At 42.8% G+C, this 25,364-nt stretch overlaps 2 protein-coding genes across 4 annotated transcripts; one reads left to right on the top strand and one right to left on the bottom strand.

Annotated features, from left to right (window-relative positions):
* Positions 1-2,054: 2,054 nt before the first annotated feature.
* On the top strand, positions 2,055-11,433 carry hpse (heparanase). Of its 3 annotated transcripts, XM_065017555.1 has the most exons (13): positions 2,058-2,549; positions 2,750-2,848; positions 3,349-3,488; positions 3,819-3,947; positions 4,099-4,272; positions 4,417-4,588; positions 5,332-5,379; positions 7,793-7,886; positions 7,992-8,098; positions 8,686-8,800; positions 9,468-9,592; positions 9,691-9,843; positions 10,219-11,433. In XM_065017555.1, the coding sequence occupies exons 1-13, from the start codon at positions 2,329-2,331 to the stop codon at positions 10,376-10,378; spliced, it is 1,737 nt and encodes a 578-aa protein (XP_064873627.1). In that variant the 5' UTR covers positions 2,058-2,328; the 3' UTR covers positions 10,379-11,433. The 3 variants fall into 3 exon arrangements, with proteins under 3 accessions (XP_029511253.1, XP_064873627.1, XP_064873628.1); XM_029655393.2 differs by lacking the exon at positions 2,750-2,848 and having other exon boundaries at positions 2,055-2,549; XM_065017556.1 differs by lacking the exon at positions 2,750-2,848 and having other exon boundaries at positions 2,486-2,558.
* A 78-nt stretch (positions 11,434-11,511) lies between these two features.
* Positions 11,512-25,324, bottom strand: LOC115117618 (myosin light chain 5-like). The gene is made up of 5 exons (XM_029646106.1): positions 25,313-25,324; positions 24,694-24,787; positions 24,470-24,544; positions 23,257-23,426; positions 11,512-11,613 (listed from the first exon to the last, which is right to left on the bottom strand). The coding sequence occupies exons 1-5, from the start codon at positions 25,322-25,324 to the stop codon at positions 11,512-11,514; spliced, it is 453 nt and encodes a 150-aa protein (XP_029501966.1).
* Between the last annotated feature and the right edge of the window lie 40 nt (positions 25,325-25,364).

A 25,364-nucleotide genomic window follows, 5' to 3' on the forward strand; every position in this document is an offset into this window, starting at 1 on the left:
GTACCGTGCAGTATCAAAGAGACCGATCATCCTATTTTTCCAACTTAACTGAGGAAAATAAGAACAATCCAAAATTTATTTTTGATACTGTCGCAAAGCTAACTAAAAAGCAGCATTCCCCAAGTGAGGATGGCTTTCACTTCAGCAGTAATAAATTCATGAACTTCTTTGAGGAAAATATCATGATCATTAGAAAGCAAATTACGGACTCCTCTTTAAATCTGCGTATTCCTCCAAAGCTCAGTTGTCCTGAGTCTGCACAACTGCCAGGACCTAGGATCAAGAGAGACACTCAAGTGTTTTAGTACTATATCTCTTGACACAATGATGAAAATAATCATGGCCTCTAAACCTTCAAGCTGCATACTGGACCCTATTCCAACTAAACTACTGAAAGAGCTGCTTCCTGTGCTTGGCCTTCCTATGTTGAACATAATAAACGGCTCTCTATCCACCGGATGTGTACCAAACTCACAAAAAGTGGCAGTAATAAAGCCTCTCTTGAAAAAGCCAAACCTTGACCCAGAAAATATTTTAAAAACTATCTGCCTATATCGAATCTTCCATTCCTCTCCAAAATTTTTGAAAAAGCTTTTGAAAAAATGAAAGCAACTCACTGCCTTCCTGAAGACAAACAATGTATACGAAATGCTTCAGTCTGGTTTTAGACCCCATCATAGCACTGAGATTGCACTTGTGAAGGTGGTAAATTACCTTTTAATGGCATCAGACCGAGGCTCTGCATCTGTCCTCGTGCTCCTAGACCTTAGTGCTGCTTTTGATACCATCGATCACCACATTCTTTTGGAGAGATTGGAAACCCAAATTGGTCTACACGGACAAGTGCTGGCCTGGTTTAGATCTTATCTGTCGGAAAGATATCAGTTTGTCTCTGTGAATGATTTGTCCTCTGACAAATCAACTGTAAATTTTGGGGTTCCTCAAGGTTCCATTTTAGGACCACCATTGTTCTCACTATATATTTTACCTCTTGGGGATGTCATTTGAAAACATAATGTTAACTTTCACTGATATGCGGATGACACACAGCTGTACATTTCAATGAAACATGGTGAAGCCCCAAAATTGCCCTCGCTAGAAGCCTGTGTTTCAGATATAAGGATGTGGATGGCTGCAAACGTTCTACTTTTAAACTCGGACAAAACAGAGATTTTTTTATTTTACTAGGCAAGTCAGTTAAGAACAAATTCTTATTTTCAATGACAGCCTAGGAACAGTGAGTTAACTGCCTGTTCAGGGGCAGAACGACAGATTTGTACCTTGTCAGCTCAGGGATTCGAACTTGCAACCTTTCAGTTACTAGTCCAACGCTCTAACCACTAGGCTACCCTGCCGCCCCAGATGCTTGTTCTAGGTCCATAGAAACAAAGAGATCTTCTGTTGAATCTGACAATTAATTTTGATGGTTGTACAGTCGTATCAAATAAAACTGTGAAGGACCTCGGCGTTACTCTGGACCCTAATCTCTCTTTTGACGAACATATCAAGACTGTTTCAAGGACAGCTTTTTTCCATCTACGTAACATTGCAAAAATCAGAAACTGTCTGGCCAAAAATGATGCAGAAAAATTCATCCATGCTTTTGTTACATCTAGGTTAGACAACTGCAATGCTTTACTTTCCGGCTACCAGGATAAAGCACTAAATAAACTTCAGTTAGTGCTAAATACGGCTGCTAGAATCCTGACTAGAACCAAAAAAATCTGATCATATTACTCCAATGCTAGCCTCCCTACACTGGCTTCCTGTCAAGGCAAGGGCTGATTTCTTATCTGCTCGTCGTACCCTTATGCCATTGTTTATACATCTCAATTGTCATTAGAAACCACATTTGTTTAAGCAAGCCAGCCATATCAGCCATGTTTTTTTAAAGGCAGTAAATTAGGCTGAATGAACTGTTTCACTGCCAGACAAGGCTCCGCTGTGTTTGAGACCGCCCCCACACGATCATGGCCAAGCCTAGTTAACGATGCTATTTTGTGGCAGCCTATCACACGCAAGCTTCTGCATTCGTACTTTGTTGTTTTGCATGCACTGCCGATAGAAAAAAATGCTTTGTTTTCTCTCGTTTGGATGAGGACCACACCACGGACTTTTCTGGACCAGGCAAAACTCAGATTCCGCTCAACTATTGAATCCGACCATAACTGCATACCAATTTACTAATGACAATGATGGATTTACACCGATCGACGCATTTATTGGGATAGTGAAGGAATGCGAGCACCAGTAGATTTGGGTTGTAATTGTCCTTCACATTGCGATATAAATTAGAGTTGAGCCGACTGTGCGTCTAGCCATTTCATTATGTCAGGAATATCAATCTTAGCATTTGTGATGATATATATTCTATCGTATGGATATTATGTCGTAGCAAGTGTCGAGTCTGCGAGGGATGAGTGGAATTTTGAGTCCGTAAATCTGAATGTGGACCTCTCTCGAGTACTCAAGAAAGTGAATGAACGTTTTTTGTCTGTTGCCATAGACGCGAGTCTAGTCGCCGAAGAGAAGTTCATGTACCTTTTAACGTGAGTAAGGCAAGCATGAACTTTTCTATTTTTGGCCGGTGGTGTAAAGTACTTAAGTAAAATACTTGAAAGTACTACTTAAGTAGTTTTGAGGGGTATCTGTACTTTACTATGTATATTTTGGACAACTTTTACTCCTCTACATTCCTAAAGAAAATAATGTACTTTTTACTCCATACATTTTCCCCTACACCCAAAAGGACTTGTTATACATCCCGAATGCTTAGCAGGACAGGAAAATGGTCAGATTCACGCACTCATAAAGAGAACAACCCTGGTCACACACAAGCACTTCGTTTGTAAGTTATGTCTGCCCCTGGCTATCCGTAAATAAAGAAAACATCGTGACGTCTGTTTTGCTTAATATAAACGTGAAATGATGATTATACTTTTACTTTTGAAACTTGAGCATATTTATCAGTTGCATTTACCTTTTGATACATAAGTATATTTTAAAACCAAATACTTTTAGTAGTATTTTGCTGGGTGACTTTCACTTTCACTTTTTCTATTATGGTATCTTTACTTTTACACAAGTATGACAATTCGCTACTTTTTCCACCACTGTTTTTGGCACAATTGTAATTGTGTGTGTTTTATCAAATTATTACCATTAGTAAAAAAATGTTGACGACTATATTAGAATCAGCCAGGGTCTTATTTTTTAAATGTTGTTTTCAGTTACTTACTCGAAGTTGTTTTTGTCTTTAGCCTAACAGAAAAACAGTTAAGAGACCAGCGCTACATAATCTTATGAAACTCCATAAATACTGAACTAAACCTTATTTCATTCCACAAGGTCTCCAAAGCTGAGGACATTGGCAAAAGCTTTGACTCCAGCATTTCTGAGATTTGGAGGGACAAGACAAGATTTCATGACCTTCAACCCAACATTTTTACATTCAAACGAGAATCACAAAAACTCTGTGTTTGATGCAGGTAAATATGGCATACATTGTTACTCATCTCAACTGTGAGTCACATTACACCACAGACATTGTCAGGCATAATGTCATATCTATACATTTCAATAGCAGCTATTTTGATGTGTGTGGTTTGACTGTGGTCACTTGACTCCTCAGCATGATTCCTGTTTGGCATTGAGAGATAGAACAGTACGTTGATTCACACAGAGTCAGCTTGAATGCACGCAGTAAACCAGGCAGATCTCAAGCAATGTCATTAGTTTGAGGTAGATCCTAGGTCATCAGCTTCTGAGTGACTCACAGCCACTTGGTGTCTGGTTCCTGTTTGCTAATCTGCTGTCAGATGACATATGTGAAAGGCTGGAGCTGCCTCCACTACTGGAAAAGAGGCTGAAGCAGGAATGGACTCTACAGGAAATACTTCTCGACAAGGAGGACTTGCAGGGGAAGTATAGGAGTGTAAAGTTCACAGGTATGAACCGTGGTCATGAAGGTAGCATCAGTCTAGCTCACAACACACTGGCTCTTTTGTTTAGCTGTTATCTTGGAACCACCCCATTTCACTTGAGCAAATTCACAGAAAGAAGAATACAACATTTAAAATGTATTTTTTCCCCTGACAGAGTGTGCAGTGGATCTGCTCTACTCTTTTACCAACTGCTCTGGATTAGACCTCATCTTTGGGCTCAACGAGCTGCTCAGGACCTCTGGGAACTCCTGGGACAGCAGCAATGCCAGGACCCTCCTACAGTACTGTGAATCTAAACAGTACAGCATGTCCTGGGAGCTGGGCAATGGTAATCATTTTGAGGCCCCCAGTATTTACAGTGTTCTACTAACTAAGCCATCTTTCATTGTGTTAATGACTGAAACAGGGAATTCTCAACTAAATGATGTAGGTATTGTAAGGTTGGTAGAACAAAAATCCTGTCTCCCTTTAGAGCCCAACAGCTATGAGAAGAAGGCAGGGATCAGGGTGGATGGATATCAGCTCGGCCAAGATTTTGTTCAACTCCGCAAGATTCTGCAGGAATCCAAACTTTACCGTAACACTGGACTCTATGGACCAGACATTAGCCAACCCCGGGACCACCGGAGAGACTTACTGGAGGGGTGAGAGTTTGTCCCTTTATGTAGCCTATATATAAAGTAGTCCCAATATAGTCCTAATGGACAGGCTGTTGTGCTAACTAAAGTAATAGTATTGGAAGTCTCCTCAATCAATGTAAGAAGCATCTTGACACCAAAAGGTTGTTGCTAACTAGAAAACTACTAAAGGAATTGAATTAAAATAGGATTCTACAATTGAATTACGACATGTGACCTGCATACCTTTGTTCATCAAGGTTAAATGTCACTTCCACTGTAGTGGGAGACTAACCTCTTGTTTGTATAGTTCATGAGTGTTTTCTGTCATTTCACAGCCGTAGTTTGTTACTGCTTCTCTCCTTTATATCCACCTACTGTATGTCTATACCCAAGTAAGGCTGTGGTTCAAACCCTTCAAAGGGATATTTCGGGATTTTGACAATGAGGTATCCACGGGTTCATCTGAATCTGGAGAAGGAGATAAAGGGCCTCATTACCAAAATCCCGAAGTATCCCTTTAACTGTTAATCATTACTCCAACTCAATCATCTCTTATCGAAAAGGCACAAAGTATTCCAAACATATCCTGGCTCTTTCCCCTATTGGGAAACTGCTTTATTTGTACAGTCTATGGGACAAACTCTCATCCCTCAACTGTGTCTCCTGTGGTCTGAGGGCAGGTTAACGTCAGATCAATAGATTCTTCTTACATAACCACCAATCATGTGGGATATGTTGAACAATCGTATCCCATTGACTTTTCATAGGTTCTTGGAGAGTGGGGCAGAAGCAATTGATGCATGCACCTGGCACCAGTAAGTTGAAATGTCCCCTGTGTAGCATACAAATCACATTTTATTTGTCACATACACATGGTTAGCAGATGTTAATGTGAGTGTAGCGAAATGCTTCTGCTTCTAGTTCCGACAATGCAGTAATAACCAACAAGTAATCTAACCTAACAATTTCACAACAACTACTTTATACACACAAGTGTAAAGGGATGAATAATATGTACATAAAGATATATGAATGAGTGATGGTACAGAACAGCATAGGCAAGATGCAGTAGATGGTATCGAGTACAGTATATACATATGAGATGAGTAATGTAGGGTATGTAAACATTATATTGAGTGGCATTGTTTAAAGTGGCTAGTGATGCATGTATTACATAATGATGGCAAGATGCAGTAGATGGTATCGAGTACAGTATATACATATGAGATGAGTAATGTAGGGTATGTAAACATTATATTGAGTGGCATTGTTTAAAGTGGCTAGTGATACATTTTTTTACATCCATTTTTCCATTATTAAAGTGGCTGGAGTTGAGTCAGTATGTTGGCAGCAGCCACTCAATGTTAGTGGTGGCTGTTTAACAGTCTGATGGCCTTGAGAGATAGAAGCTGTTTTTCAGTCTCTCGGTCCCTGCTTTGATGCACCTGTACTGACCTCACCTTCTGGATGATAGCGGGGTGAAAAGGCAGTGGCTCGGGTGGTTGTTGTCCTTGATGATCTTTATGGCCTTCCTTTGACACCGGGTGGTGTAGGTGTCCCGGAGGGCAGGTAGTTTGCTCCCGGTGATGCGTTGTGCATCACTACCCTCTGGAGAGCCTTATGGTTGTGGACGAAGCAGTTGCCGTACCAGGCAGTGATACAGCCCAACAGGATGCTCTCGATTGTGCATCTGTAGAAGTTTGTGAGTGCTTTTCGTGACAAGCTGAATTTCTTCAGCCTCCTGACGTTGAAGAGGCGCTGTTGCGCCTTCTTCACCACGCTGTCTGTGTGGGTGGACCAATTCAGCTTGTCCGTGATGTGTATGCCAAGGAACTTAAAACTTACTACCCTCTCCACTACTGTCCCGTCAATATGGATAGGGGGGTGCTCCCTCTGCTGTTTCCTGAAGTCTACGATCATCTCGTTTTGTTGACGTTTTGGCCGTGTCAGTGGCACTGTATTGTCCTCAAAGAGAGCAAAGAAGTTGTTTAGTCTGTCTGGGAGCAAGACATCCTGGTCCTTGACGGGGCTGGTTTTCTTTTTGTAATCTGTGATTGATTGTAGACCCTGCCACATACCTCTTTTGTCTGAGCCGTTGAATTGCGACTCTACTTTGTTTCTATACTGACACTTAGCTTGTTTGATTGCCTTGCGGAGGGAATAGCTACACTGTTTGTATTCAGTCATGTTTCCGGTCACCTTGACCTGATTAAAAACAGTGGTTCGCGCATTCAGTTTCGCGCGAATGCTGCCATCAATCCACGGTTTCTGGTTTGGGAATGTTTTAATAGTTGCTGTGGGTACGACATCACCAATGCACTTGCTAATAAACTCGCTCACCGAATCAGCGTATTCGTCAATGTTGTTGTTTGACGCAATGCGGAACATATCCCAATCCACGTGATCGAAGCAATCTTTAAGCGTGGAATCAGATTGGTCGGACCAGCGATGAACAGACCTGAGCGCGGGAGCTTCCTGTTTTAGTCTCTGTCTATAGGCAGGGAGCAACAAAATGGAGTCATGGTCAGCTTTTCTGGAAGGAAGACTGGGGAGGGCCTTATATGTGTCGCGGAAGTTAGAATAACAATGATCTAGGGTTTTACCAGCCCTGGTAGCACAATCAATATGCTGATAGAATTTAGGGAGTCTTGTTTTCAGATTAGCCTTGTTAAAATCCCCAGCTGCAATTAATGCAGCCTCAGGATGTGTGGTTTCCAGTTGACATAGAGTCAAATAAAGTTTGTTCAGGGCCATCGATGTGTCTGCTTGGGGCTGTGATTTATTACTTGGCTCATCGCGCTCTAGCGACTCCTTGTAGCGGGCCCGGGCGCCTGCAGGCTGACTTCGGTCTTCAGTTGAACGGTGTTTCCTCTGACACATTGGTGCGCCTGGCTTCCAGGTTAAGCGGGCAGGTGTTAAGAAGCGCGGTTTGACGGGTCACGCATGACTCGACCTTCGCCTCCCGAGCCTGTTGGGGAGTTGCAGCGATGAGACAAGATTGAAATTGGGGTGAAAAAGGGTCAAACTAAATAACAATTTAAAAAAAATACAAATAAATGATGTGGAAACAACGTTGATTCAACCACCCCCGGTGGTGTGTGTGTGTGTGTCAGATGAGAGATATGGTCTACACACCATATAATCTGAAAATGTGATTTTATTCTTAGTGATTCTGTTGTGTTTGATAGGAAGTTATACTCATCCTTGATTGCTCTGCCCTTCTGTTAGTTATTATGTCAATGGAAGAGACACGTCTCTAGAAGATTTCCTAGACCCTGAGGTGCTAAACACGTTGGCCTTAAAAACACATGAAGTCATGGAGGTAATGAAGAAAAAGTGAACAAATGTACATGTTTATAAATGTACTATGAATGTATTGCAGTTCAGTAAGGACTTTAAATGGTTCTTCTGTTTCGTGTGTCCTCAGACCATTGAGCTGACCTCCCCTGGGAAGAAGGTGTGGCTTGGAGAGACTAGTTCTGCCTATGGAGGCGGGGCTAAGGGCCTGTCTGACACATTTGTCGCTGGATTCATGTGAGTGTATGCATTTTGGTGTTGATCAGGATATAGATAGACCCAGTCACTATCACACCCTGATACCATCTGATCATTTTCATCTGGATTACTCTGGAGGATGTAACAGTCAGGCTGGTCTCGCTTGCCAGACTCATGGTGCTCCACTGTGGGAAGAGAGACTACAGACCTACAGCCTTGCAGCCTCATTCCATTGGCGGTAGTTGAGTCAATTGTGTTGTTAGTCGACTCTCATGGAAGGGAATCTCTGCTATTCCAGAACATGTGGTTTTCATTGAATTTACAGGTCACCTGTGAGCCTCATGATCAGCCTTTCAACCATGCCCTGTTCCAGGAAGACTTACAATAGTAGTCTCACATGCAAAAAAATGAAAGGAATGCCACATGATGTATCCAACATTGACTTAATCAAGTGCGAGGGCAGTAGGTTCTCACGAAGGATTACATATTGCATTCTCATTGAATAAGGTTGCTTGTATCTAAATCAGATGATATGTGTCAAATCTCATTCTTTGCAATAAAAACGTTGTAATGTTTTTATTGTAAAGTACTGTATGTGGTGTAAAATAAATGTTTAATGATTACAGGTGGCTGGATAAACTGGGCCTGGGTGCGAAGCTCGGATTGGATGTTCTCATCAGACAGGTTTTGATTGGATCTGGGACTTACCACCTGGTAGATGAGAACCTTGATCCACTTCCTGTAAGAGAAATTCCTGTTTATTCTCCTCTGTATTCTGAATTCCTGAAAAAACATAATTGAGCCAAGTATTTGTTGATTGTGACAATAGTTTGTCTATACTATGAATTGTCCCATTTCTATATACGGTCAGGTCCATAATTATTGGCACCCTTGATAAAGATGAGCAAAAAAGGCCTTATCAAATAAATAATACAAATACAGCTATATTGTATGTTCAATTTGTGAATATTTTTCTCAGAGAAGTAGATTTCTTAGAGAAATATATATATATATATATATACAGTATATGTTTTTAACAAGTAATAAAAAAATCGATTAAATATTTTTTTAAATTGACACCCCTGTTTTCAATAATCCGGAACCATAACCTTGCAAAGATAACGGCACTGAGCCGTTTTCTAAAATGTTTTATGAGATTGGAGAACCCATTGGGAAGGACTTTTGACCATTCTTCCATACAGAATCTTTCCAGATCCTTAGTCTGCACTGATGGACTTTTCTCTTCAATTCAAACCATAGGTTTTCAATGGGGTTCAAGTCCGGAGACTGAGATGGCCATTGCAAAATGTTGATAGTCTTTTTTGCTCATCTTTATCAAAGGTGACAATAATTTTGGACCTGACTGTAATAGTCATTTATCTAGTTTATGGCTGTATCACTTTGGCAGGATTACTGGCTATCAGTTCTGTACAAGAGGCTTGTTGGACCAGAGGTGCTGAGTATAGAAGCCTTTTCCATTTTGGGAAAGACGAAAAGAGTACGGGTCTACCTGCACTGCACTAACAAGAAAAGGTATTCCACAATCCAGCTGTATTTAAAATGAAGCCACAACTTGTGTTTGTATGTGAGACAACCATCCTGACTGTTCCTCGATGTTCTCTCTTCTACAGCACAAGCTACAAAAGTGGAGCAGTCACATTGTTTGCTCTGAACCTGAGTAAGGGCCTTGCGAGGATCTCTGTGCCTGTTACAATCTCTAACAGTACCGGCGAGGCCTTCCTTCTACAGTCTGAACAGCCTGGCGAGGAGGGACTCTACTCCAAGTAGGCTACCAGTAACCTTTATTCCCATCAATTTTTTATTTTTTATTTTACCAGGCAAGTCAGTTAAGAACAAATTCTTATTTTCAATGACGGCCTAGGAACAGTGGGTTAACTGCCTGTTCAGGGGCAGAACGACAGATTTGTACCTTGTCAGCTTGGGGGTTTGAACTTGCAACCTTCCGGTTACTAGTCCAACGCTCTAACCACTAGGCTACCCTGCCGCCCCAATGGGGCCACTAACCTTAAGTTTGTCGCTTTTCATTATTACAGTTCAAGGAAGTGTTTGCTTTTGTCTTGCCTTGTAATATTGTCAGTGTAAAGGATGCCGTACTACTAAAAATAGAAAGGAGACTAACAGTGTGCTGTGATCGCCAGGTCTGTGAAACTCAACGGAGAGGTGTTGAAGATGGTGGATGAAAGAACACTTCCAACGCTCCAGGGAACTCCTCTTCCTGCAGGAGAACATCTCAGACTCCCTGGTTATTCCTTTGCCTTCTATGTCCTCAGCGAGGCCCAGGCGCTGGCCTGCCGATGACCCCAATTGGAGAGGAGGACTTTGAGAAGATGGAGGTAAACTCACTGTCTAAACTAAGAGAAGGAAATACTGTACTTGACTATTGCACTAAACACAGCTGTATGACTTTGCCAAAGAATGTAAACCAAGTAAATGTGGTGAAAGGATTTGATCGTCTTTGGAAATAACTATTCATCTACATGTATTACATTTTTGTATATTTTTCCAACATGTATAAATAGTCTTAGTACATTGTGAGTAGGGTTTTAAAATTTCAGAGGACTCATACGGTTTCAGTCTGTGTCACTTAAATGCAATACTTGTTGTACGTAAATTATGTTTCATATTTGATGCCAAAAACGTTAGACTTAATTCAACTTGTTTACGCTCTGGTTACTTGATTTTCTACTCAGTAATGTTAAGTAGTTGAATTGTGCAATTTTCTATTTTGGTACACTGGGATACAAGTCTTTTATAAACTTTTTGTGTGTGATATATTTGTACAACATAATTTGGATGAGAAAATAAATACAGTAATGAATTCAAAGCATGTAATGCTTTACATGGTTTATATTTTTTGGTTTTATATTCTCAGTATATACATATTTAACTTCGGCTGAATCCGAGAGAGGCAGCAATGCAGCGTGTTATTCACATTTCAAACACCGATCAACCAGTAGCACCATCAGCACCTGTCTGGTTGTCACGCCCTGGTCGAAGTATTTTGTGTTTATCTTTATTTATTTGGTCAGGCCAGGGTGTGGCATGGGTTTTTGTATGTGGTGTGTAATTATGGGGGATTGTAGCTAGTGGGGTGTTCTAGATAAGTCTATGGCTGTCTGAAGTGGTTCTCAATCAGAGGCAGGTGTTTATCGTTGTCTCTGATTGGGAACCATATTTAGGCAGCCATATTCTTTGGTTGTATTGTGGGTGATTGTCCTTAGTGTCTTGATGTCCTGAGTCTGTGTTAGTTTGCACCAGTTTAGGCTGTTTCGGTTTTCATTACGTTTATTGTTTTGTTGAGTTTGCGTTTTGATTCGTGTTACGTTGTTTTATTAAACATGGATCGAAATCTACACGCTGCAGTTTGGTCCGACTCTCCTTCACCAATAGAAAACCGTGACACTGGTGTTGACAGCACTAACATAGATCCTTTACTCCTCCTGTTCCTCTCCGCGTGTGATGATGTAACAGAGGGATTTGTAGTCCAGGTTTCCTGCTGGGTCGAAGGTAGGCGATTGGAACATCTGTTTAACCTGAAAGGTTTGCAGACAAATGTCTGTACAGTATCCGTGTTTTCATCTCTTAGATACAGTTGAAGTCGGAAGTTTACATACACTTAGGTTTGAGTCATTAAAACTTGTTTTTCAACCACTCCACAAATGTCTTGTTAACAAACTATAGTTTTGGCAAGTCGTTTAGGACATCTACTTTGTGCATGACACAAGTAATTATTCCAACAATTGTTTACAGACCGATTATTTCACTTATAATTCACTGTGTCACAATTCCAGTGGGTCAAAAGTTTACATACACTGAGTTGACTGTGCCTTTAAACAGCTTGGAAAATTCCAGAAAATGATGACATAATAATAATAATTTGATGACATAATTTGAGTCAATTGGAGTTGTACCTGTGGATGTATTTCAAGACCTACCTTCAAACTCAGTGCCTCTTCGCTTGACATCATGGGAAAATCAAAAGAAATCAGCCAAGACCTCAGAAAACAAATTGTAGACCTCCACAAGTCTGGTTCATCCTTGGGAGCATTAGTATGCAAGTATGAACACCATGGGACCACACAGCCGCCATACCGCTCAGGAAGGAGACTCGTTCTGTCTCCTAGAGATGTACGTACTTTGGTGCAAAAAGTGCAAATCAATCCCAGAACAACAGCAAAGGACCTTGTGAAGATGCTGGAGGAAACTGCTCCAAAAAAATAAAGGGAACACTTAAACAACACAATGTAACTCCAAGTCAGTCACACTTCTGTGAAATCAAACTGCCCACTTAGGAAGCAACACTGATTGACAATAAATTTCACATGCTGTTGTACAAATGGAATAGACAACAGGTGGAAATTATAGGCAATTAGCAAGACACTCCCAATAAAGGAGTGGTTCTGCAAGTGGCGACCACAGACCACTTCTCAGTTCCTATGCTTCCTGGCTGATGTTTTGGTCACTTTTGAATGCTGGCGGTGCTTTCACTCTAGTGGTAGCATGAGACTGAGTATACAACCCACACAAGTGGCTCAGGTAGTGCAGCTCATCCAGGATGGCACATCAATGTGAGCTGTGGCAAGAAGGTTTGCTGTGTCTGTCAGCGTAGTGTCCAGAGCATGGAGGCGCTACCAGGAGACAGGCCAGTACATCAGGAGACGTGGAGGAGGCCGTAGGAGGGCAACAACCCAGCAGCAGGACCGCTACCTCCACCTTTGTGCAAGGTGTCATGTATTGTCATGTTATGTCTTGTCCCTGTGCTTTCTCTTCTCTTCGTTTCCCCCTGCTGGTCGTATTAGGTTACTTTCTCTCTCTCTATCTCTCTCTCTCTCTCTATGGTTCCGTTCCTGCTCCCAGCTGTTCCTCATTCTCCTAACGACCTCGTTTACTCTCTCACACCTGTCCCCTCTTTGGCCTCTGATTAAGTCTCTATTTCTCTCTCTGTTTCTGCTTCTGTCTTTGTCGGATTCTTGTTTGCTTTGCCCTTGTCCCGTCCTGTCGTAATCTGCCTCTTCATCAGATGCTGCGTGTGAGCAGGTGTCTCTGTCCTCTACGGCCCGCGCCTACCCGGAGGGACCAGCAGTCTGTTGCCACTAGCCCTGCTATTCTCCTCTACTACTAGAAGGGGGACTCTCCTGTAAAGATAAATCCTCTATCTTTACAGGAGATGTCCAAACAGGGAAAACAAAAATCCTCTTTGTTTTCCCTGTTTGGACATCTCCTGTAAAGATTGAGGATTTATGTTTTCCTGTTTGGACATTAAAAGACTCTGTTTCTGTTAAATCGCTTTTGGGTCCTCACTCACCTGCATAACACAAGGAGGAGCACTGCCAGAGCCCTGCAAAATGACCTCCAGCAAGCCACAAATGTGCATGTGTCTGCTCAAACAGTCAGAAACCGACTCCATGAGGGTGGTATGAGGGCCCAACGTCCACAGGTGGGGGTTGTGCTTACAGCCCAACACCGTGCAGGACGTTTGGCATTTGCCAGAGAACACCAAGATTGGCAAATTCGCCACTGGCGCCCTGTGCTCTTCACAGATGAAAGCAGGTTCACACTGAGCACGTGACAGACGTAACAGAGTCTGGAGACGCCGTGGAGAACGTTCTGCTGCCTGCAACATCCTCCAGCATGACCGGTTTGGTGGTGGGTCAGTCATGGTGTGGGGTGGCATTTCTTTGGGGGGCCGCACAGCCCTCCATGTGCTCGCCAGAGGTAGCCTGACTGCCATTAGGTACCGAGATGAGATCCTCAGACCCCTTGTGAGACTGTTACGCCCCTGAAAACAGGGGAGAAATAATCACGAGAGTGATACGGTGTTGTATTCTCAAGTCAACATTTAGTTCAATGAGAAAAAGACCGCGAATTTCCCCAGGAATATGGGTGGAGACCAGAGCAATCGATCTCCGGCTCATAGATTAAAAGCATTTCGTAGATCACAGATTAACACTTTTAGGCACCACAAAATAAAGTAATCAATATAACGTTTACACATTACTCACACAATTCGTACCCTTTGACAGATTTGAACTTTAACACAATTATATGAATGTTATCAATCTCTATCAACTAATACTGAATGCATATTTTAACCTTAGATGTTTTAAGATCCTCACATACTATGAACTTACTAATACTTTTCAATGTATAACAGGCTATGAATATGTCCTTTAACCTGTCACACTCTCCCCGACAAAATAAATGTTGTCCCAACATTACCAACATTGTCTTCTTCAACAGTTCGTATGCACTGGACCTAGAAAATCCTCTTCTGTAAGGTAGTACTTGAGCAGAAGTCACGGGTCACAGTTCAAATATAACTAACAAGTTATATTCACAGTCCATATCTGTTGACCAGCTATATAACATAAGCAGTATTTTCTCATACTATTGATCAACAGTCCATCAATTTTAATGATCTATATGCATAGTCTGTAAATTGTCTCTTTTGACAGTCTGTGAAATCTGACAGTAGTCCATGGTCAAACATGTCAACTCTGTAGCCTCATGTTTGCTGAAGCCCATACATGTAAGGTGGCTGAAAGTAACATTGCTGTAGTGATGGCAGCCATGGAACCAGTCCTGGTGCAGAGTAGACAGGGAACAACTGTGGCTGTGGCTGTATCCTGTAGCAGGAAGGGATACCAAGCTGATCATAGGTGATATGTCTTGGAGGGTGTCTCTCTCTTTGTGGCAGCTGGTAGGCTGGTTCCTCAGGTTCAGCAGCATCAGTATATGAAGGAAAGGCACTTGGTGGACGATCATCAGGCAAATTTTCAGCAGGCAAGTTAATCTCCTCAGCAGGTAGGTCTTTAACTGTTGTCTCCTCCAGCCGCTTTTCAACAAGAGGCTGTGCTGGTAGTGTATAAGGGACTGGCACTGCAACTGTCTGTTTCACTGTTGGGGGTCTGTGTTCCCACTCTCTCGCTGGTTCAGCATTCCTCTCCTCAGGTACTGTAGGAGATGTGGGAACCTGTAGCGGATCATGATGAAGGTCATATTCATCCCCACTGTCTTCATCAGAATCTAGAGTCTGTGATGCAGGCTGGTGTCTCCTCGTTTTCTGACTTTTGTCCACTTTGGTCATTTCTGGTTGTGTCTCAAAAGGTAAGTGGTCACAGGACATGAGCAGATTTCTGTGCAGGACCCTGGAGCGTCCCCTAACCTTTTCTGGTCTCAATTCATAAATCGGCAGGTCTGAACCCATTTGTCTCACCACTGTGTGAATTGTATCTTCCCAATAGTTACGGAGTTTTCCTGGTCCTCCTCTTGGTGTCAGGTTTTTAATCAGAACTCGCTCGCCAGGCTGTAGCACTGAACTCCTAACTTTAGTGTCATAGTACTTCTTACTTCTTTCAGCGGCTTTCTGAGCATTTTCATTTGCAATGGCGTATGCTTCTTCCATCCCTCGTTTCCAGTTCTCCACGTATTCTCGCTGGTTACTGGAACCTGCCTCTGTGCACAATCCAAAGAGCATATCAACTGGAAGCCTGGGTGATCTCCCAAACAGAAGATAAAATGGTGAATAGCCAGTCACTTCAACGGGTGCAGTTATAGGCATAAACCAGTTTGTTCAGAGACTCCTTCCAATTTGACTTTTGTGTCTCAGTTAGTGTCTTTAACATTTGCAACAATGTTCTGTTCATGCGTTCCGCTTGACCGTTTCCCATCGGGTGATAGGGTGTTGTCCTGGACCCCGCCATGCCACTGAGTTTCTTTAACTGATGGAACAACTGATTTTCAAATTCTCCCCTTGGTCATGGTGGATGCGGGACGGGAACCCAAACTTCAGGGCAAAATCATTGAAGATGAGATTTGCAGCAGTTTTACCTGACTTTGATGTGGTGGCGTAGGCTTGAGTGAAACGTGTAAAATGATCAACAATCACGAGGATGTACTCATATCCTCCTTTGCATCTGTCGAGATGAAGGAAGTCTATACATACCAGTTCAAATGGCTGTGTTGTCACAATGTTTGTCAGAGGAGCTCTTGTTGCATGGGCTGGCCTTTTCTGCTTGACACAGCTACAAGTTTTAGTCACATAGTGCTCGATGTCAGATTGCATATATGGCCAGAAGAAGCGGTCACGTACTAGTGATACAGTGCGGTCAGTACCTTGGTGTCCCATGTTATTGTGCAACTCTTCCATCACTTTACCTTTGTACTGCTCTGGTAGAACTAACTGCTTGCGGGCTGTAGTGATTCTGTACAAAATGCCATCACTGTCTATTGTCAATTTGTCCCATTCTCTGAATAGGCATTTTGTCTTTGGACTGAATTTCTTTTGCTCTTTAACTGGCGGTTTGGAACCCGACAGTTTGAAATTGAGCACAGGACGGATGACTGGATCAGATTCTTGTGCTTCTCTAATCCCATCTTTTGGGATCGAGCTGGTTGTTGCAGTGGTTGTCTCACCTTCAGCTGATACTGACATAGATGCAGCTGAAAATGACCAAGGTACAACAGCCTCTTTCTGTACCTCAACTGCTTGTATCGTGGCGGCGATGGTGTCTGGTGGAAGCTCCTCAGAACATTCTCTCATCAGTGACTCTACATCCAGTGGCATTCTTGACAAAGCATCTGCATCACCGTTCTCTCTGCCTGGCCTGTACTTTATTGTAAAGTGGAAATCAGCCAAGTCTGCAACCCACCTGGAAGTGGTTGCGTTCAGTTTTGCAGTAGACAGAATGTAGCAGAGCGGGTTGTTATCGCTGTATACAGTGAAGGTGGGAGCATAGTACAAATAGTCATGGAACTTATCAGTGATTGCCCATTTTAGAGCTAGAAATTCTAGCTTGCTCGGTGGTAGTGATAGTTCTTCTCAGCTGCTGTTAAGGTTCGAGAGCCATAAGCAATGACCCTAAGCTTCCCTCTTGCTTTGATAAAGAACTGCTCCCAAGCCTTGGTGTGACGCATCAGTGTGTACAACAAATGGCTGAGTGAAATCAGGGAAACCTAAAACTGGTGGGTGAAGCAAACACTCAATCAGCTGTTCAAGTGCCTGTTGATGCTGGTCAGTCCACAGGATTGGCTTGTTTGAGGGCACCACATGACTTACTTTCTTTGTTTTTGTTTTCCGTGGGTGGTCAGGTAATTTCTCTGAATCTGCTTTCAGGAGGTCACACAGGCAGCTGGCACTCCTAGAAAAGTCTTTGATGTACTGTCTGTAGTAAGTGAGTAAACCAAGCATTTTTCTGAGCTGGCCCACAGTCTCTGGTCTGATTTCTTTCAATGCTCTTACTGCTTCAAAATCGGCTGGGTCAACTCGGCTGCCCTCTGCAGACACTATTCTGCCCAAATAACGGACCTGGGGTTTAAAGAGATCACACTTACTTGGTTTGAGTTTAATGCCATACTCTCTGAGACGCTGCAAAACTTTTCGCACATCATTCACATGGCTGTTGAATGTTTTACTGAAAACTAGCGTGTCGTCCAGATAAGGAATGCAGATGTTATCCCGGAGCCCTTCCAAACACTCCTCCATACACCGCTGAAAAGCTGCAGGAGCGTTCATGAGGCCGAATGGCATACGTATCCACTCATAGAGTCCCCACGGTGTCACAAATGCTGTCAGTGGTCTGCTTTCTTCAGAGATGAACCCCTGGTGATACGCTTTCCCTGATCTAAGAGGGAGAACCAGGAATTACCACCTAAACTGTCCATGATGTCTTGGACCCGAGGGATGGGCTGGCGGTCGGGATGTGTCTTTCTGTTCAGATCTCTGTAATCTATACACAACCGGAGGGTCCCGTCCTTCTTACGAACGCACACGACAGGTGAGGAATATGAAGAGTTTGACTTCCTAACCCAGCCCTGGACTATGAGGTCATAAATGTAACCCTTCATCTCCTGATACAGTGGCCTGGGCACTGACATGTATGTGCGCTTTACTGGTTCAGAGTCCTTTAGAGAAATAGTCATTTTCAATCGTTCAATGCAGCCAATGTCATTGTCTGATCTGGAGAAGGAGTGACACTCTTCTCTAAGCATTTGCCTAACAACCTCTCTCTGTTCTTCGGTTAGTGAGTTAAATCTACTGGTGGATCCCACTGTTCAGTAGCAGTACATGGGGTTCGAACGCTGGTGTGATTCACTGTGGCTGAGGTGACAGTTTTTCAAAGACTTGGGCAGGTAACACAGTCATAATGGTTTGTACTGTACCGATGATTGTGCGTCCTAGCAGGGCAATGTCGTGGTCAGTGGGGTTAGAGACATCAAGCAGGATAACTGGAAAAACACCTTTACTGACTCTGACTAGTGTGTCAAAGAACTCAAGGTCATCTGGCCACTGCGGGTTCAGGTCTGGCTGGAAAAGCATTGTCATGTCATCTTTGAAAGGCTGGGAAGCTACACGGCACTCAATCTGAATGCTACTGTGTTTTGGTACAGCAACCTTCTCTTTCTTGGTTTTCACTGCGTATTCATCTGTCTGTTCTGCGCTAACAGCCTGTATAAAAGCCCTCACCTTGTTTCTTTTGAGGCTTGGGAAAGCTGTTTTTACTGTACTGTATAGTTTAGTCTTTTCGGTCATTGTCAGGATGTGCTCGATAACATTGAAACCTATGATGGGATGAGATAGGTGACAGCCTTTCATTACCAGCACTGGGATGATCAGTTCCTTTGTTTGGTCAGTTTCAGAGGCTAGACGAAAAGTTGTTTCAATCCATCCCAGGTACGGCATTTCAGTCCCATTTGCTGCAGTCAACCTTAGATCATCAGGTGAGTCCAAGATTTCTGAAACATCTCTCAGCCTTGCGTTTGGGAGAGATTCCTCTTTCCATCGTTCATCAATGACCGATACCTGAGAGCCTGTGTCCCATAAAGCTTGGAGGTGGTGGCGATTCAGGTGACACTCAATAAGGCACTGTCTGCCGACTAGCGAGGTGACCTTACGGGGTGGCAACCTTGAGCTAGGGATGGTAAGGAGTGGGCATTTTCCTCTGTGCAGGAAAACCTTTCACTGGTAGAGTCACTTTTCAGGTGAGTGCATTTTTCCTTATGTTTAGTCCAATGTTGGTTTTGACATACTTTGGAACAGTACAGTGTCTCTTTACATGATGAACATTGTTTCAGGTTCTCAAATGACTCTTCTCTGGCACAATTTGCACATTTCTGGGACTTTTTGGTAGCTACGGTTAACACTGTCCCTCAGCGGTAACCCGTTTCCGTTTAAAGGGGCCTCCCTTGATGGTCTGGCTCCCGGATTTTACATCCAGCTTGAAAATGTTCTCCACTTCCACATCGGAAGCAGTGTGTGCAGCGTGCATCTGTTCTGGCCTGCTGGCAGACAAAACACCTCCTTGGAGCTTGAGCAGAGTGGTTGGTATACCGGTTAGGTGCATATTGATGCTGTGCAGGGTCAAGTGCTTGGGACCGACTGTAGTTGCTGTAATACTGCTGCTGGGAAACAGGTGGCTGGGGGTCCCTATCTGGCCTCCTAACTGGGGGTGGGGCATAGGCACAAGGCTGTGACTGAAACATAGGCTGCTGTAATGTCTCCTTAATCTGAGCAATCTCTGCACTGAGACCTTTTAGAGAAGCTATACCTGTCTTAAGTTCAGCTAACTCTGTTAACAGTTCTGCGGGTATCGTAGCTTTGGCTTCCTTCACAGGACACTTTGCAGATGGCATATCCTCTAACTGGACTACACTTACAGTTGTAGCAGGCTGTGGGGCATTAAACCGCTTTTTGTTTCGTCTTTCTCTCTCATTAGCACAAGCAATGTTAAATCTCTAGCAAAACCTCATCTGATGTTTCGCTCTCTAGCAGGAGAGGCTGCATGTCTATCCTGATACTGTCACTCTGGAGACCCGTAAGGACTGTGTGTAAACACATGCTCTGGACTAGAGCAGGGTCATACTTAAGCCCTGATTCTGACTCCTGGGATGCAAACAGTACTTTTTGCCTCATCTAAAACGCGCATCAGGAAGCTTTGAGGGGTCTCCTTGCTATGCTGTGCTTCTGAAGCTAGCTGTTTGTAAAGCTCTGTTGCACTCTTCTCTTGGAAGTGGGAACGTACATCTAAGTGTGGGAAGAGTTAGCTGGGGTTTACCTTCCAAGTAGCTGCGTAGCTGTGAGCCTGGAGAAATAGCCCTGACTACTGCGTCTACTATTTCTACCTCAGGATATCCTCTGTTAAGTCCATTTTTAATCTGATGGGCAAGGCTGGAAAAAAATCAGTTTTTCTTTTTGGCCCGGTTCACCTATCTGACCAGAAATTTTAAACTCTTTGCGCCAGTATGAGCTGGGCTGTGCATTGGGTGAGAGCGGCACACTCCCCTGAAGATTGGCATGGTGTTGGGGCTGACGCAGAGAATCACTGACTTTGGCTGCAGTAATCTGCTCAGTTCCGCCCCTTGTTGTGGGGTTACAGTTCTCAGTTCCTCTATTCTGTGATGTGTTCCAGCTGGTTCAATATCATGGTCAATTTGCCCTGTTTTGTTATCTCTGCCACTGATCATCTCTGTCATTTCGTCTTTAAGTAGCAACAATTCCGACATGCCGCCATCTTCTAACTCTGTGACTTCCTCTCTTCCAAGGAACATCATAATGCGAGTCATTAATGATATGCGGGATTTATCTTTAACATCTCTTCTCTGTTCGCCTGATATTTCAAGGAAATCACATATCTCTAGTAATTTGTCTTTAGTCAGGGTGTGCAATTCTCCTACTACCTCTTCCTGTAGTTCTTCCAAGGCGCTTGTCATGTTGACAGAACAGAAGGAACTTTTACTGTGCAGGAGTTGACTCTGAATTAGATGGTCCTTACTGTCTCTGATGGTCGATCAATGGCCTCAGTTGACACGTACTTAACCACTAACTTCCAACTTCCTCCAAACAGCAACACTTTCCTCACTGCAGCCTGCCTGAGTTGTTATGTGGAGATTTAGCTGGCTCGAATTCAGCGACCAGGGTGTGGAAACTGGACATCTGAGCAGCAATCTCAGCGGAGCCTCCAAAAATGTTACGCCCCTGAAAACAGGGGAGAAATAATCACGAGAGTGATACGGTGTTGTATTCTCAAGTCAACATTTAGTTCAATGAGAAAAAGACCGCGAATTTCCCCAGGAATATGGGTGGAGACCAGAGCAATCGATCTCCGGCTCATAGATTAAAAGCATTTCGTAGATCACAGATTAACACTTTTAGGCACCACAAAATAAAGTAATCAATATAACGTTTACACATTACTCACACAATTCGTACCCTTTGACAGATTTGAACTTTAACACAATTATATGAATGTTATCAATCTCTATCAACTAATACTGAATGCATATTTTAACCTTAGATGTTTTAAGATCCTCACATACTATGAACTTACTAATACTTTTCAATGTATAACAGGCTATGAATATGTCCTTTAACCTGTCACAAGACCATATGCTGGAGCGGTTGGCCCTGGTTTCCTCCTAATGTAAGACAATGCCAGACCTCATGTGGCTGGAGTGTGTCAGCAGTTCCTGCAAGAGGAAGGCATTGATGCTATTGACTGGCCAGCCCGTTCCCCAGACCTGAATCCAATTGAGCACATCTGGGACATCATGTCTCGCTCCATCCACCAACGCCACGTTGCACCACAGGTGTCCTTTGACAGCTCTTTGGTCTTGGCCATAGTGGAGTTTGGAGTGTGACTGTCTGTGGTTGTGGACAGGTGTCTTTTATACTGATAACAAGTTCAAACAGGTGCCATTAATACAGGTAACGAGTGGAGGACAGAGGAGCCTCTTAAAGAAGAAGTTACAGGTCTGTGAGAGCTAGAAATCTTGCTTGTTTGTAGGTGACCAAATACTTATTTTCCACCATCATTTGCAAATAAATTCATTAAAAATCGTACAATGTGATTTTTCAGGATTTTTTTCTCATTTTGTCTGTCATAGTTGAAGTGTACCTATGATGAAAATTACAGGCCTCTCTCATCTTTTTAAGTGGGAGAACTTGCACAATTGGTGGCTGACTAAATACTCTTTTGCCCCACTGTACATGACATCATGAGGATGGAAAATTATGTGGATATATTGAAGCAACATTTCAAGACATCAGTCAGGAAGTTAATGCTTGGTCGCAAATGTGTCTTCCAAATGGACAATGACCCCAAGCATACTTCCAAAATTGTGGCAAATGGCTTAAGGACATCAAAGTCAAGGTATTGGAGTGGCCATCACAAAGCCCTGACCTCATCCTATAGAAAATGTGTGGGCGGAACTGAAACCTGACTCAGTTACACCAGCTCTATCAGGAGGAATGGGCCAAAATTCACCCAACTTATTGTGGAAGGCTACCTGAAACTTTTAACCCAAGTTAATCAATTTTAAGGCAATGCTACCAAATACTAACTGAGTGTATGTAAACTTCCAACCCACTGGGAATGTGATGAAAGAAATAAAAGCTGAAATAAATCAGTCTCTCTACTATTATTCTGACATTTCACATTCTTAAAATAAAGTGGTGATCCTAACTGACCTAAGACAGGGCATTTTTACTAGGATTAAATGTCAGGAATTGTGAAAATCAGAGTTTAAATGTATTTGGCTAAGGTGTATGTAAACTTCTGACTTCAACTGTACCTGAGCTGCTAATGAATCTGATTTTCCAAAAAAGGCAGTCAGTTACTGTTCCGTTGAACGTTAGAATGGTCCAAACTAGTGACTTAAGTGACTTTGAGCGTGGTATGATTGTCGGTGCCAGATCCAGTATCTCAGAAATGTCCGCCCAAAAGTAACTGTAATTGCTAAAATATACTTAAGTATCAAAAGTTAAATTAAAAGTGTAAATCATTTCTAATTCCTTATCTTACGCAAACCAGATGGCACCATTTTCTTGTTTTTAAAATGTACGGAAATCCAGGGGCACACTCCAACACTCCGACATAATTTGCAAATTAAGTATGTGTGTTTAGTGAGTCCGCCAGATCAGAGGCAGTAGGGATGACCAGGGATGTTCGGTTGATACGTGCGTGAATTTGACTATTTTCCTGTCCTGCTAATTATTCAAAATGTAACAAGTACTTTTGGCTGTCAAAGAAAATATATTGAGTAAAAAGTAAAATATTTTCTTTAGGAATGTGGTGAAGTAAAAGTAGTCAAACATTTAAATAGTAAAGTACAGATACCCCAAAAACTACTTAAGTAGTACTTTAATGTATGTTTACTTAACTTCTTTACACTATGTGTACATAACCCTTAGTGTCAGGGTTGAACATTCTGAAGGTGTTGAGAATTATCTCTTCTGGATCTGTTCCATGCAGCTTCTCTCCAAACAGGTTGAGGAACATGGTGAAGTTGATGGGACTACAAGCCTCTTTGAGCATGTCTTCTAGCTCATTGTTCTTCACATTCAGCTTACCTGGAGGATAGTTGAGATCTCAAGCATCACCACCATTCAAACAACCATTAGCTGTTTTACAGTAAGTGAGCATTAGTGAGGTCGGGCACTGATGCTGAGCGATTAGGCCTGGCTTGCAGTCGGCGTATCATTTCATCCCAAAGTTGTTCAATGGGGTTGAGGGCAGGGCTCTGTGCAGGCCAGTCAAGTTCTTCCACACTGATCTCGACAAACCATTTCTGTATGGACCTCACTTTGTGCACTGTGGCATTGTCATGCTCAAAACAGGAAAGGGCCTTCCCCAAACTGTTGCCACAAAATTAGAGTCATCTAGAATGTAATCGTATGCTGTAGCGTTAAGATTTCCCTTCACTGGAACTAAGGGGCCTAGGCCGAACCATGAAAAACAGCCCCAGACCATTATTCTTCCCCCACCAAACTTTACAGTTGGCACTAAGCATTGCGGCAGGTAGCGTTCTCCTGGCATCTGCCAAACCCAGATTCATCTGTCGGACTGCCAGATGGTGAAGTGTGATTCATCACTCCAGAGAACACCTTTCCACTGATCGAGAGTCCAATGTTGGCAAGCTTTACACTACTCCAGCCGACGCTTGGCATTGCGCATGGTGATCTTAGGCTTGTTTGCGGCTGCTTGGCCATGGAAACCCATTTCATGAACAGTTCATGAACAGTTCTTGTGCTGATGTTGCTTCCAGAGGCAGTTTGGAACTTGGTAGTGAGTGTTGCAACTGAGGGCAGACGATTTTTCAGCACTTGGTCGTCCCGTTCTGTGAGCTTGTATGGCCTAACACTTCGCGGCTAGACATTTCCACTTCACAATAACAGCACTTACAGTTGACCGGGGCAGCTCTAGCAGGGCATTTGACGAAAGTCACTGAGCTCTTCAGTACAGGCCATTCTACTGCCAATGTTAGTCTATGGCTGTGTGCTCGATTTTATACACCTGTCAGAAACTGGTGTGGCTGAAACATCCAAACCCACTAATTTGAAGGTGTGTCCACATACGTTTGGCAATTGAAATAGTGTATCATTGAAATACTGACCAGGAGATTCATAGGTATCCTTCAGATCTTTGTCAATAAACCCATCTCTGTCCTGGTCGATAAGTGTGAACACCTAGCCCAGGGAAAGAAAAGGCTTACAGAATTTTTTTATGAAAAGAATACCATATTTGTCCTTACTCACTATGGTTGGGAACATTATTGTGCTTCCTCATAACATGACATGATGAACCACATGATATTTGTTATAATGTGTGAGCTCAATTCTTTAAACTCCTGGATCTGTGTCTGCTTGAACATGGAGAAGACATTGGAGGATGCTCTCATGGCATCCAATTCCTTCTTGGTCTTTCTGCTGGCCTAAATATAGGTATTTGTTTAGTTTCTTCTATGTATGCTTTAAGTTGTAATACAAATGTCATTGTTTTTAATTATGTACAATTGTCTTACTTTTCCACAAACAATTAAAATGTGCAATAACAGAAGCCACTCAAACAACAGTCTTGACACACTCAACATTTTTGTCTCTGCAGAAGTGATGCTGTTACTCCAGTGAATGGGCCAAAGTGATGAGAGGAGACAGCTTAAATACAACACCTGTCTGTAAAACAGAAACCCCAAAACTGGTTTAGGGATGACTGCTGCCGTGTAGCAGGCCCCACAGGGGAAAAGGCTGCTCTACTCCCTTCATTCTTTATTGTAGTGCTTTATATGGGGTGTGACATTATCATTTAAAACAAATTATCCAATGGTACTGTACATTTTGTACGAGTCAATGAGCAGGACCTACAATGAGAACTTTCGCTGTCGTATTAGAAGAATGAAGACCGAATGTATGATTGCTTTGTGCAACTCAGAAGATGAGATATTTGAGATGGCCCATACAGTATCATCCATATGGGAACATAGTGGGTAAATACTACCTTCATGAAAAAAA

This window comes from Oncorhynchus nerka, linkage group LG4, assembly GCF_034236695.1.
Source record: "Oncorhynchus nerka isolate Pitt River linkage group LG4, Oner_Uvic_2.0, whole genome shotgun sequence".
Classification (NCBI taxonomy): domain Eukaryota; kingdom Metazoa; phylum Chordata; class Actinopteri; order Salmoniformes; family Salmonidae; genus Oncorhynchus; species Oncorhynchus nerka.

Bases quoted from the DNA above. Each gene is read 5' to 3' on its own strand.
- LOC115117618 (XM_029646106.1), bottom strand. The intron at 24,545-24,693 runs AATTGAGCTCAC...TTTCCCTGGGCT, and splicing joins ACAGATCCAGGAGTTTAAAG to AGGTGTTCACACTTATCGAC. The intron at 11,614-23,256 runs GTACACATAGTG...CAAACCTTTCAG, and splicing joins ACCCTGACACTAAGGGTTAT to GTTAAACAGATGTTCCAATC.
- hpse (XM_065017555.1), top strand. From the start codon at position 2,329: ATGTCAGGAATATCAATCTTAGCATTTGTGATGATATATATTCTATCG. The intron at 7,887-7,991 runs GTAATGAAGAAA...GTGTGTCCTCAG, and splicing joins AAACACATGAAGTCATGGAG to ACCATTGAGCTGACCTCCCC. The intron at 8,099-8,685 runs GTGAGTGTATGC...TAATGATTACAG, and splicing joins ACATTTGTCGCTGGATTCAT to GTGGCTGGATAAACTGGGCC.